This window comes from Vulpes vulpes, chromosome 12, assembly GCF_048418805.1.
Source record: "Vulpes vulpes isolate BD-2025 chromosome 12, VulVul3, whole genome shotgun sequence".
Lineage (NCBI taxonomy): Eukaryota > Metazoa > Chordata > Mammalia > Carnivora > Canidae > Vulpes > Vulpes vulpes.
In genome coordinates this window covers 78,646,644-78,659,871 of record NC_132791.1, presented here as the reverse complement: position 1 = coordinate 78,659,871, position 13,228 = coordinate 78,646,644, and the positions used below count along the sequence as shown (strand labels likewise).

The 13,228-nt window shown below is 44.2% G+C and overlaps 1 protein-coding gene across 1 annotated transcript in view; it reads left to right on the top strand.

Moving 5' to 3' along the window:
* ALDH5A1 (aldehyde dehydrogenase 5 family member A1) overlaps positions 1–13,228 on the top strand; it is a 28,682-nt gene that overhangs the window by 3,327 nt on the left and 12,127 nt on the right. Inside the window, exons 2-7 of the mRNA XM_072729025.1 lie at positions 61–144; positions 977–1,147; positions 2,599–2,715; positions 8,064–8,207; positions 9,434–9,577; positions 11,917–12,075. Coding sequence (XP_072585126.1) covers positions 61–144; positions 977–1,147; positions 2,599–2,715; positions 8,064–8,207; positions 9,434–9,577; positions 11,917–12,075 — 819 coding nt within the window. The remainder of the gene's footprint in view (positions 1–60; positions 145–976; positions 1,148–2,598; positions 2,716–8,063; positions 8,208–9,433; positions 9,578–11,916; positions 12,076–13,228) is intronic.

Genomic DNA, 13,228 nt, shown 5'->3' with positions numbered 1-13,228 from the left:
CCACCTGAACACACGGAAGATTATTTTGTATTTATTTTGCTGTTTTTATTTCCTTCCCAGGAGAGGAGTTCACTGCTTCGGAAATGGTATGACTTAATGATGCAAAATAAAGATGACCTTGCCAAGATAATCACAGCTGAAAGTGTAAGTCCGGGGTGCTAACCTGCTTCCCTAATAAATTGTCCGGGGTGCTCAGGCTCTAGCTCAGAAGACTAGGGCTGATGTCAGGGCTGATCTGCAGCCAAAAAAAAGGAAATTCCTTGCCTAATGATCAGATATCAACCAATCATTGTGCCAGGCACCAGCTGTGTCTAGTGAAGCCAGGCCCTCATTTTGCTGGAACAGTTTGTATGTTCTACCTCTGACTAATATACGAAAAACATGGATGGAGCTAGATGGTATTACACCAAGTGACATAAGTCATCCTGAGGAAGACAGGTGTCATATGATTTCACTCAGATCTGGAATTTAAGAAATAAAACCAAAAGAAAAAGACAAAAAGAGACAGACTCTTATATCCAGAAAACAAACTGGTGTTGCCAGAGGGGAGGTGGGCAGGGGCTGGGGAAATAGTAGTACTACTACTACTGGAGACAGAGATTTTGAGTGGAACTCTGTAAGTAATGCTTTCCCACCATGCCGGTGGGAAACGTGCCGGTGGTTGCTCCGTAACTGTGATAATGACTATAGCAGGAAGGATGAGAAGATGTTAGAAGGAGAAACAAGTGTGACGCCACCCTTCTCGCTGTCGGGGATCCAGACAAGATTGTGGTCTGGGTGGCGGCCCGCTTGTTTTTGTCACCACCTGCCAATCGGCTTTCTAAGACTCCCGCCAGGGTCACGAGTTTCTCAACAACCTTGGGGTTTTGTAATGAGAGACTCGTCTGCTGTGCGTGCAGCCTGGAGAACTGCGAAGTGCAGAGTCATGCTTTTGTTGTTAGAAGGCAGCTCACTGTCCTTTTCTGACTCCATTTAGGGGAAGCCGCTGAAGGAGGCGCAGGGGGAGATCATCTATTCCGCCCTTTTCCTAGAGTGGTTTTCTGAAGAAGCTCGCCGCATCTACGGAGACGTCATCTACACCCCCGCCAAAGACAAGCGGGCCCTGGTCCTCAAGCAGCCCCTTGGGGTGGCCGCAGTCATCACCCCGGTGCGTGCACTGGCAGGACAGGCGAGGCCCTGGGGTAGGAGGTGGAGCAGGGATTGGGACAAGAATGACACCTCATTCTTTCTTGTGAAGAGGCGTGCTTCCCCCACTGGCTCTGGCACCTGTCTTCTTTCCTGATTCCTTTGCTGCCTGCAGAGGACTGTGTCCTGGTCCTCTGATAGCCAGGTGCAGGTGGGAGTGTGAACGCCTGTGTCCTGTTGCCTGCAGCGGTGGGATGACCCACAGCAGGACCCAGGGGCTTCTCTGACGTGGCATTAAAGCTGCTGCTTCTAAGCAGTGCCTAGCCCATTGGAAATGATCTTTTTTTTTTTTTTAAGACTTAAGATATGACGCATTTAATGTGCTGTGGTTTGGGGAAAATTTTATGCTTAATTTATGATTATCATCAACAGCAAAGCATTAGCGTGCCTACCAGCAGGCACTGGGCCAGGTTCTGGAGGTGAAACGGTTTTCAAATACAATATTGTGTCTGACTGGGTGGAGCTGCAGCATGCTTGTGGGGCATGCTCTCTCTTGGTGACCTGCCTTTTATGAGCCCATCTGTGAGGTCCCCTGTCAAGTCCTCTACAGTGCCAGCTGCTCTTGAGACTGCTGTTCTGTCCTGGCTCGGCACAGTTACAGACAGACACCCCCTTAGCCTTGACTGACTGGGTGCGACTTGAAGCTCACTTGAAGCTCATGTTCACTAGTTGCATAAGCTCAGGCAAGTTACTGAGCTGCTCTCAGCTTCCCCAAAGTAATGTCCTCATTATTCCGCAGTCTAATAATACCTTAATGGGTCAGGATGATGACTTAATTATAATTTAATTTAAAAGTGCTTGAGAGTAGTGCCTCACACAGAAGAAGCACTCTGCAAGTATTTGTCTAAATAAAAACTATTAATATAGATATGGAGATACCTACAAGTGTCTATCTGTAAATAGAAGGAAGTAATCATCTGCCGTTTCCAAAATTACCTTTACTAATGTTTTCTCCCAAAGGGCCAGCAAACTATGGCTTTCAGGGCCAATCCAGCCTGCTGCCGATATTTGTAAATAAAGTTTTACCGGGACACAGCCATGCCCGTTCCGATACATACGGTCTGTGGCTGCCTGCACTTTAGAACCAGGGAGTGGTTTTGACAAATCGTACATCCCTAAAAACCCAAATATTTACAATCGGGCCCCTTACAAAGTTTGCCAAGTCCCGGAGTGGACAGTCTTGTACTGTTTTAAATTCTGGAAAGGTTTCCCGTCTTTACAAGCCTTTGTCTGCAGAGTCCCTGGAGTTGACAGGTGTCAGGTGTTCTGAGCTCACCTGAGCAAGAGCTGGAGCACTACTTTATGAGAGTGCATTTATGCAATGGAATTGGTTGAATGACTTCCTGACTTGCCTTCTTGTGCACTGTGGGGCAGTCTGCCCTCTCTCATACTTTCTGTGCTCTCTGACCCCAGTGGAATTTCCCCAGTGCCATGATCACCCGGAAGGTGGGGGCCGCCCTGGCAGCTGGCTGCACCGTCGTGGTGAAACCTGCGGAACACACGCCCTTCTCTGCCCTGGCCCTGGCCGAGGTGAGTATCCCCCCACCCCTGTGTGTGCAGAGCTGACAAAGTCCAAGTGCTGATTATTTATTCAGGGCAGAAAGAAGCAGATTCGAAACCTCCTTCTTTGGCTACATCTCACCCTGGCTGGTGTTTTAATTTACTAGCAATTATTTTAAGTCAGTTTGTTTGTTTGTTTTGTTTATTTATTTATTTTAAAGATTTTATTTATTCATGAGAGAGAGAGAGAGAGAGGCAGAGACATAGGCAGAGGGAGAAGCAGGCTCCCTATGGGGAGCCCAATGTGGGACTCGACCCTAGGACTCTAGAATCACACCCTGAGCTGAAGGCAGACACTCAACCGCTGAGCCACCCAGGCGTCCCTTTATTTTATTTTTTTAAGTAGGCTCCACACTCAGTGTGAAGCCCTATGTGAGGCTTGAAGTCACAACCCTGAGTTCAAAACCTGAGCTGAGATCAAGAGTCAGACACTTAACTGACAGAGCCACCCAGGCACCCCTAAGTTAGATGTTTAGAAAAAACCGTGAATGGGGGATTTTCTGACATTTGTAGACAATATGTGTTTTTGGCTGCCCTAAAAGTAGTATCTGTCCATCAGTTTTATTAATTAGGCAGGCATACAACTAAAGTGTGGGCATCTCTCAGATGTAGGGAACCTCTTATTTACCTCCCCTTTCTCCAGTTCAATCAACATTCAGGAAGATCTCGCCATTCTTCTGTTTAAAACTCTCCAGTGAGGCTTCCTGCTCAGCAGGGAGTCTGCTTCTCTCTCTACCTCTGCCCCTCCCCCCCACCTGTGCACTCTCTTTCTGAGAAAAATCTTTATTTATTTATTTATTTATTTTTAGAAAATCTTTTAAAAAACAACAGTAAGGCCCTGTAAGATGCCACCCTCCAGACCCTAATCCCCCTCTGCCCTTACCTTACCTGTCACTCCAAAACCCTAGACCCCTCTGCTCCGGCCTCTCTGGCCCCTGCCACCCCACCAGGCTCACCCCGACTCAGCTCTACACCTGCCTTGTCTTCTTCCAGAAAGTTCTTCCCCTGGCACACCCAAATGCCACCTTTTCAGGGAAGCTTCATGGGCCACCCTGTTGGAAAAGCACAGCCTCTCACTCCCATGCCCCTGATCCCATTCTCTGCTTTGTTCTTCTTCCCTTAGCACTTAGGGCCACTTGACATACCTGCTGTCTCAGTTACATTAGAATGTAAGCTCCACAGAGATGGCCACTTGCATCTGCTTTGTTCACTGCTGTATGCCCAAGCCTGGAACAGTGCCTGGACCTAGGAGGCACTCAGAAATGTTGGAGGGCTTCCATGCTGTGAGAGCCACGCTGAGTGTGGGTGTCAGTTGCTGGCCTCGTTACCTCCTTTCTGGGCTGGGACTTCTTCCTCCTTTGAGTCTCTGTGCCACTGTCTTTCACCCCAGCGTCAGCTGGTGGAGCTTCCAGAAGGCAGCGACAGTTACTGTGTTTGCCTTTCTGGGCTCTTAGGGGCCTGGTGTGGCTCCAGACCCAGGGATTGGAAGCTCCTCTCCTACAGGGCATTTCCCCCAACGGCACCTTATTTCAGAGGCAAATAGTACTATGGAAACGTTAACCAAGTGGAAGGCTTTTTAAAATACAAACTGTTAATAGTTTTCCTTGAGATAATTCTTAAATCTGTACAATGTATGTAAGTTAGCATATTATTAGACTCCTTAGGCGTACATATAGTTAGTGGTGTGCTTCCTACAAATTATAGTATTCAGAACCAGTACCAATTTATGACCAGTAGACCCTTCCTGCTTATGCAATTTATTTGGAAACACATACCTGTGTGATTGGAAAGGCTCAGGATCACATTTTTATTTTTATTTTTTTTTTAAAGATTTTATTTATTTATTCATGAGAGACAGAGAAAGAGAGAGAGGCAGAGACACAGGCAGAGGGAGAAGCAGGCTCCATGTAGGGAGCCTGATGTGGGACTGGATCCCAGGTCTCTAGGATCACGCCCTGGGCTGAAGGAGGCGCTAAACCGCTGAGCCACCCGGGCTGCCCAGGATCACAGTTTTAAAAACCCCTATAAACTTCATCCAGACCTCATCAGACTTGGGTTCGGAGGCACATACAGTGAGTTGCATCCTTTTGTCCGGAGGCACATACAGTGAGTTGTCTCTTGTCATGGTATTGGCAGGGTTGCTGGTCAATGCTGCCCCATCTGGTGACTCATTAGGAGTTACAGAAATCATGATCTTGGAATGCTTTCATTTCTTTAATTTTTTTTAAGACTTTATTTTTAAATCATCTTTACACCCAACATGGAGCTTGAGTTCAGAACCCTGAGATCAAGAGTCATACGCTCTAGCGACTAAGCCAGCCAGGCATCCCCTAGATTCTTTCATTTCTATTTCCTTCATTCCCTAGACCACTTCTGTAACACAGACCCTCCCGTGATCTGCTGTTTGGTCACCGGCAGAAAGTTCATGTAGAAAAGGCAGGGTACATAGATTGATTCCTTCTGTTTACCAGTTTCTCGAATAAATAACCTATTCCTACCATCTGCTGACGGTCACCAATTCATTTGTTTTTTAAGTATCATTGCATGCTAATGAATTTTAGTGTATTTGATGAGTCTCAGTACCTTGTAGTTATTGTCTTTCATGAAGCTCCAGTTGTTCCATTCTTGGTCAACGGTGGCCTCTTCATGTTGGCTTCTATGTGTTTGTGCCTAACTGTTGTCTGCTTTGAGAGCTTCCTTTCTGGGAAGTTTCTAGGATCTGTTCTTTACCCTTGGTCGGTTTACTTCTCCAGGAACTCCTGTTATCCACGTGGTCAGTCTCTTTCATCACTCTCTCCTATCCCTTTCATCGTTTCCCTAATCTTTAAAAATACCTTTTTCGGGATCCCTGGGTGGCTCAGCGGTTTGGCGACTGCCTTTGGCCCAGGGCGCGATCCTGGAGACCCGGGATCGAATCCCACATCGGGCTCCCGGTGCATGGAGCCTGCTCCTCCCTCTGCCTGTGTCTCTGCCTCTCTCTCTCTCTCTGTGACTATCATAAATAAATAAAAATTAAAAAAAAAAAAAGAACAGAGACAAGAAGCTCCTTTTAAAAAAAAATACCTTTTTCACCTGGTTTTCATAAAGGTATGATCCATTAGATTGTTCTCATATTCCTTTTGGTTTGCTTTTCATATCTTTTTTTTTTTAAGATTGTATTTATTTCAGAGACAGAGCAGTGGCAGGGGGTGGGGGGTAGGAGCAGAGGGACAGGGAGAAGCAGACTCCATGCTGAGGAGGGAGTCTGGTGCAGGACTTGATCTCAGGACCTCAGCCGAAACCAAGAGGCAGATGCTTAACTGACTGAGCCATGCAGGCATCCCTGCTTTTCATTTCTGAAATTAGTTTGTCCTTGTATTTCTAATTCTTTCCTGTGTTCCCTTACTTCATTTCCAGAATTTCTCTAATCCTGATTCATGTTGTTCTTTTGTATATTGGTACAATTGTTTTTTAATAATTTATTTTCCTTCATAGTAAGTTACAGCTTTGATCTGTTTCAGGGGCATGCCTTCCTGGAATGCTTTTGTTGTCCACAAGGATGCTTTCTGTTCTTTATTCTTATTTTTCTTTTAATAATGTTGTATGGGATTTTGTGTGGGGGGGTATTTTTCTGAGCATTTACTTGATTTTTATATGAAGTTAGTTTTATTTTTCTTTTTTTAATTTTATTTATTTATTCATGAGAGACACACAGAGAGAGAGGCAGAGACACAGGCAGAGGGAGAAGCAGGCTCCATGCAGGGAGCCCAATGTGGGACTCAATCCCGGGTCTCCAGGATCATACCCTAGGCCAAAGGCGGCACTAAACCGCTGAGCCACCCGGGCTGCCCTGAAGTTAGTTTTCCTAAACTTTTAGAAGGAGGCCTGAGTCTCTGACTTCATAGAGTACCTTTTGTTTTCTTGCTCTCCGAGATTTCCTGGCTCCATTCCCTTCCATGCTTGAACTGAGTGGTCTCCTCCTTTATTACACGGTTCCTGGGGCTGGCCCTCCATGCCCTTTGGTCCTCACTCCAGAGTCTCTGGCTTGCACCTGCTGTTGTGCTGGGCATTTACAGGAGCTGTTCCACATTGGCCTGCCCTGTGGGCTGCTTGGGGTTCTCCGTACCCCATCCATCAAACAGCCTCCTTCTGCAGCTTCTGAAGGTGCCGATGCTCTCAGCTATCAGTGGTGTGTCCGCACCCACTGGTCAGGCAAAAAAGCAAGTTGCCCAGCTCTCTGTTATATGAAACTTCAGGGGGAGGGCTGCCTGGCTCCTTATCTCAGTGGTGTGGCCAGCCATGTGTTTGTTCGAGATGCATGTTGGAAGCAGATGCCTGGGCAATCAGACCTTAGGTCAGCACTGTGGTGCAATAAAAAAAAATAAAATAAAAATAAAAGGATGTTGCTGTCCTTTGCTGACACTACATCCACTCTTGTAAATGTTGTCTTTGATACTCTGTTTTGCCTCTGTTTTCGGAGAGAGTCCAGCACTGCCATTTCCACCGTCTTCCCAGACTCCCCAGTCGGATTTAAGCAGTGTTAATTGTTTTTTTTTTTTTTTTTTTGGTAAGATTTTATTTATTTATTCATGAGAGACACACACAGAATGAGGCAGAGACATAGGCAGAGGGAGAAGCAGGCTCCCCGCAGGGAGCCTGATGTGGGACTCGACCCTGGAACTTCGGAATCATGCCTTGAACTGAAGGCAGACACTCAACTGCTGAGCCACCCAGGCGTCCCAGCAGTGTTAATTGTTAATGAGATTCAGAGCTATTGTAATTCCAGATATGCCTGATCCAAAGAGGGTCACTGCAGGAAGAGTGCAGGTTTCGGGCTGAGGCAGCTGGGGTCTGTGTGCTGGCTCCTCTCTTCCCTGGCATGTGGCCTGGGCACAATCTCCCTGTGAGGCCTCCTGCTTGTCTCCACTGGGTGCAGAGGTCCCCTGCAGGAAGGTCTGCCCGCTGCCCTGCACACAGGAGGTGCTCTGGGAGTCTCCTGGCCACTCTCTCCCTTTGCAGCTTCTATAGCTTCTTGAACCCTCCCCTGATTTTTCTCGGGAAAGAAATCCAAAGTTTTTTTTGTTTTGTTTTTTCTTTTGTTATTTTTTTTAACAGAAAATAGCATTAAAACTCATGCTATAGTTTAATGTGTGACAACACATTTAATATCACTTTAGCATGAATAAGGATCTTATTTTAGTTCCAAATATATTCCTGTTCTGTCCCCAAAGTGAGCTTAGTTTTCTTTCCATTATGTTTTAATGAAAACATCTGTTTCCCTTTTTCTGTTTTTCCAGTTTGCTCATTTGCTGCTCCCTGTTTGCTGTTTCTCTCTATAGCTTGCAAACCAGGCTGGGATTCCTCCAGGTGTGTACAATGTTATTCCCTGCTCTAGGAAGAAGGCCAAGGAAGTCGGGGAAGCACTTTGTACTGATCCTCTAGTGTCCAAAATTTCCTTTACTGGCTCAACAGCTACTGGAAAGGTACGTGACTTAATTCCCAAAGGAAATAGTTGTCATTCTGGTGTTTTCTCTGAATAGAGTAAGAAAATTCTAGTTCATCTTTATCACTCTCTGGGAGATTCGCAGTAGAGTGTTAAGAGGTCTGTTGGATAATGTCTGCTCACCCTTCCTGTGACATGACAGAGGCTTCTCTCTGACGATACCGAGGAGTTGGGGTGGCCAGAGTACCCAGGATTTGTTGCATGTGAAGTGGCTGAAAGCTCTCTCTTGTATCGCCTCAGTTCTGGAATGTACAGGTCTTTCATTATCTAGAATTAAAGGTTCCAGAAACACACAACTGATGTTGAAATGGATGTCTTAGAACTGAACCCAAATTGTATTTAGTATAAAGGTACTTATAGAAATAGGTCTTTTGTTTCCTTAGAAAACTTTACAATTGTGCATGAGCTAGCAATTCTATTTCTACATATTTATACTGAGAGAATAGTTGCAGTGTTATTTTGAATAGCAAGGAATTGGAGACCTAAATTTCCCACAGATGGGGGCTGACTAAATAAGTTTATGGAAAAGCCATACAGTGGAACTGTATGCAGGCATCTAAAGGAATGTTCTAGAAACACATGTGCTGCCATGAGAGAATCTTCCCGTTACAGTGTTGCCCTGAAGGAAGAAGGTATAAGGTGTTATGAATGTGTTCAGATGTTCCAGATGCATGGCTAATGGGGAAGATAAAGCAGGTTAAAAAACTATAAATCTACCATTCTGTTTTCTTTTAAAAAAAAAAAAAAGGTACATCTATATGAACCTTTGTGTGTGGCTCAATTCTGGATCAATATACCTTAAAATTTGATCAGTAGTAAGCTATGGGTTGTGGGATTCTGGGTGATTTTAAGATCTTCCCTATATTATGCTTAAGCCCTATTATCATACAATTTTTAATAGGTAATATGCTTCTATGGTTCAAGAAGCAAGACAGTATAAACTTGCTCATGCTCAGAAGGCTCATCTCCCCCCTGACCCTGACTCCCTTTCTGCTATCAGTAATGACTTTTATTTTTTTTGTAACCTTCCTACTGTTTCTTCTTCATATATGAATATATATGATTATTCCTCTTGTTCTTATGCAAACTGTCGTCCCATTTACACTGCTGTGCTCTTGGCTTTTTTCCCTGCTGGGTCAACATCTAAAACAAAGGTTTACTAGGCCAGGTAGATCCTGGCTCACGTAGTCTGTCCTCTGCCTGCAGGTACTGCTGCACCATGCAGCAGGCTCTGTGAAGAGGGTTTCCATGGAGCTGGGTGGCCATGCCCCATTCATTGTATTTGACAGCGCCAACGTGGACCAGGCTGTAGCAGGGGCTATGGCATCCAAATTTAGGAACTCTGGACAGGTGAGTCCTACAGTGTTTTTTCAGGGTGTGTGTGTGTGTGTGTGTGTGTGTGTGTTTCACAAAGCTCTTAACCATCCAACTCACCTCTTGCAAGGAAACTTGTCGGTTCCTCCCATCGTTCTTTCTTTACTCATTCTTTTCAGCAGTTAGCAAGGGCCCTCTTTTTGCCAGCAACTATTCTCAGCTCAGAGGGTCCAAAGGGAAATAAGGTGTAATCCCAGGCTATGAGGAATTTTCTGAACAGCAGGTATTTTTTAAAAAGATTTTATTTACTTGCTTATGAGAGATACAGAGAGAGAGACAGAGACATAGGCAGAGGGAGAAGCAGACTCCCTGCTGAGCAGGGAGCCTGATGTGGGACTCGATCCCAGAACCCCAGGATCATGACCTGAGCCAAAGGCCATGCTCAACCACTGAACCACCCAGGTGCCCCAGCAGATACTTTTTAATCAAATTGTTCTTTTCTTCCTGCTCTTTGGACCTGTTTATTTTCATAGTTTTCCCCTCATTGGGCTTTTCTCTACAGAACAGGTAAGATCATCTCCTCAGACACAAAATAGCCCAAACAGCTAGGGTCTGAGGCCCACAGTCTGAGGGAAGAGAAGGTAGGAAAATGTTGAGATAGTTCTTGAAAAACTCAAAACCCTGTGCCTGGGTCTCACTGTCCCTGGGATGGAGGCAGCCAGATAGGCACTTGGTACAGTGTGCCCAGGGGGTGACCAAGTTGTCACCCGGGAGAGTGATGGCCTGAGTTCACACCTCCAGAGGCAGTCCTGACATGACCTTCAGAGTGACCTGATACAAATCTCACATTTTCCAGTCGAGAAAATGGAACTCTGGAGAGACTGGTTGACCTGACGTCCTAGATCCTTGGGTCACAGTCCTAACTCTGTGGACTGAGGGTCCTGTCTCCCAGGCTCTTTCCAAGCTGTTACCAGGAACCCGGCTTCTTACAAAAAAATTCTTACTTTGTCTTAGAGTACCATCAATAAGTAGTTTTAAGTGCATTCCACAGACAAAATAAAAACTCCTGAGAATTTATATTTTGAAAAAAATGTAGAATGTTGTATAATACTCTGTATATCAAATAGTTTGGGTAATTAATTTTTTCCCTTTCATATAACCTTAAATAAGCTTGGTTGTTTCAGAATTACCTGTGTTTCTCTTTAGAAACATAAAATGCCAAGGTGTATAAGCTTCAGTTACACTTACAAAGCTACAACTTTGAGATATGTTACTTGAAGCCAATAAAACACATAGAACACAAAATTTATAGCTACCTAGCATCTATAGTTTCTATTAGAAAAATACATGATTAAGAAAAAAGACAAAAAGAAAATCTGTCAGGGGCACCTACGTGGCTCAGTGGTTGAGTGTCTGCCTTTGGCTCAGGTCATAATCCCAGGGACCTGGGATTGAGTCCCGCATCAGGCTCCCCATCAGGAGCCTGCTTCTCCTTCTGCCTATGTCTCTGCCTCTCTCTTCATGTCTCTCATGAATAAATAAAATCTTTAAAAATAGAAAAAGAAGAAGAAAATCTATCAGTGATAACTGCATTTCCTATAATATGATTATATTTTGTAATTTAAAAAATATTATGTCTAGCAGCACCTGGGTGGCTCATTTGGTTGAGTGGCCGGCTCTTGATTTCAGCTCAGGGTCCTGGAATTGAGCCCCTTATACGGCTCCACACTCAGGGAGTCTGCTTGAGGATTCTTTCTCCCTCTCCCTCTCCCCCTGCTTGCACATGCGTGCCCTCTCTCTCTAAAATAAATACATCTTTAAAAATATATATTAGGCTTAATTAGAGAAAAAATAAGGGTCTTTTTAATAATTTAAGCTTGTCCATTTTCAAAATATCTGATTCAGCCAAACCTTGAATAGTTTAATAAGCTAATGGATATGTCAGCCTTTGACTGCCTTCCTTCCTGCTCCTGCTCTATTGCTGCAGCACCACTGTCTCTCATGGAGTTAGGGGTTCTTTATGCTCCTTTTTTCTTTCCCTATTTGTTTCATAATGGCTTGACTTAACACATTGGAAAAAACTTGGGTCGGGGGCTTTCTTATTTTTGCACAGATATTTGTACTTAATTACATGTTTAACCACAGGGTGTGGCAGCTATGGAGGAGGTTGGAGAAGAATGTGCACTTAATACATTTATCTTCAGGGTGCCACCCACTTGGGGAGGAACGTGGCAGGTTGGACACAGGATGAGAGCCACCTTGGGAAGTGTTTTCACATTCACATAGGTAGCAGCAGTCACATGTTTATTGGTTGGATCAGTAGCTTCTGATAAACTGGTCTGTGAGTTTATTTTGTTTGGTTTTGTTTTGTCTAGACTTGTGTTTGCTCAAATCGTTTCCTGGTGCAAAGGGGTATTCATGATTCCTTCGTGAAGAAATTTGCTGAGGCAATTAAAACAAACCTGCGTGTGGGTAATGGATTTGAGGAGAGAACTACTCAAGGTCCATTGATTGATGAAAAGGCAGTAGAAAAGGTAAGTTTGTTTGATTTTCTATTAAATTTCGTGGTTTCGATATCAAAGGCTTAACTAGCAAAAAAATACTTTGGTGAAGTGCCCAGCAAGGCTGTTTTGAAAATAATGGTGAAATCAGGAAAATGTGAATTTCTGCCCATAGTATAAATTAAGTGGCATCATCTGGCCATAAACTTTTCCAGCTCTGTCATTACATTGAGTGCCCATGAGATCTGTCAGTTTAGATCTTCTACTGTCCTTCCTAGGTTTTCTCTAATAGTGGTGATAATTCTATCCCCCCCAGATCCTGAATTAGGATCTTAAAAGACAAAGTTCTTTAATTTTTTGAATACTCAAAAGGAAAGGAAGACTGCTTTTGTTTTTGAAGTCATGTAAGTTTCAGCTGAAATGCTGGTTTCCACTGACAAAAAACAACAACAACAACAAAAAAAAAAACCAACCACCCTTTCAGAAGAGTCCTTGACAAAAGCATCCTCATAGGGAGATTTCGGAATAGCAGAAACCATGCCCAGGATCTACAGATGGCAGGAAAAGGAGATGGCTTTTAGGAAGGATCTCTTTGTTCACAGAAAGTCATAGTCTAGATAGGTGAGATTTCTGTCCTTGTTTTTTTGTTTTTTTGGGTTTTTTTTAAGATTTTATTTATTTATTCATGAGAGACACAGAGAGAGACAGAGACATAGGCAGAGGGAGAAGCCAGTTCCCTGCAGGGAGCCTGATGCAGGACTCAATCCCAGAACCCTGAGATCATGACCAGAGCCAAAGGCAGATGCTCACCACTGAGCCACTCAGGTGCCCTGTCCTTGTTTTAAAACAGCTTCCTGGGATGCCTGGGTGGCTCAGCAGTTTAGCATCTGCCTTTGCCTCCAGAGTTGGTGGATTGAATCCCACATCGGGCTCTTGCATGGAAGCCTGCTTCTCCTCCCTCTGTCTGTGTCTCTGCCTCTCTCTGTGTCTCTCATGAATAAATAAATAAAATCTTTAAAAAAATAATAAAAATAATAAAAAATAAAAAAAATAAAACAGCTTCCTCTTTTAAAACATAATCCTTTTTAATAAAGAAGGAATATATACAATGGAATATTACTCAGCCACTAAAAAAAAAAAATTAAATCTTGCCATTTGCAACAACATGGATGGATCTAGAGAGTAT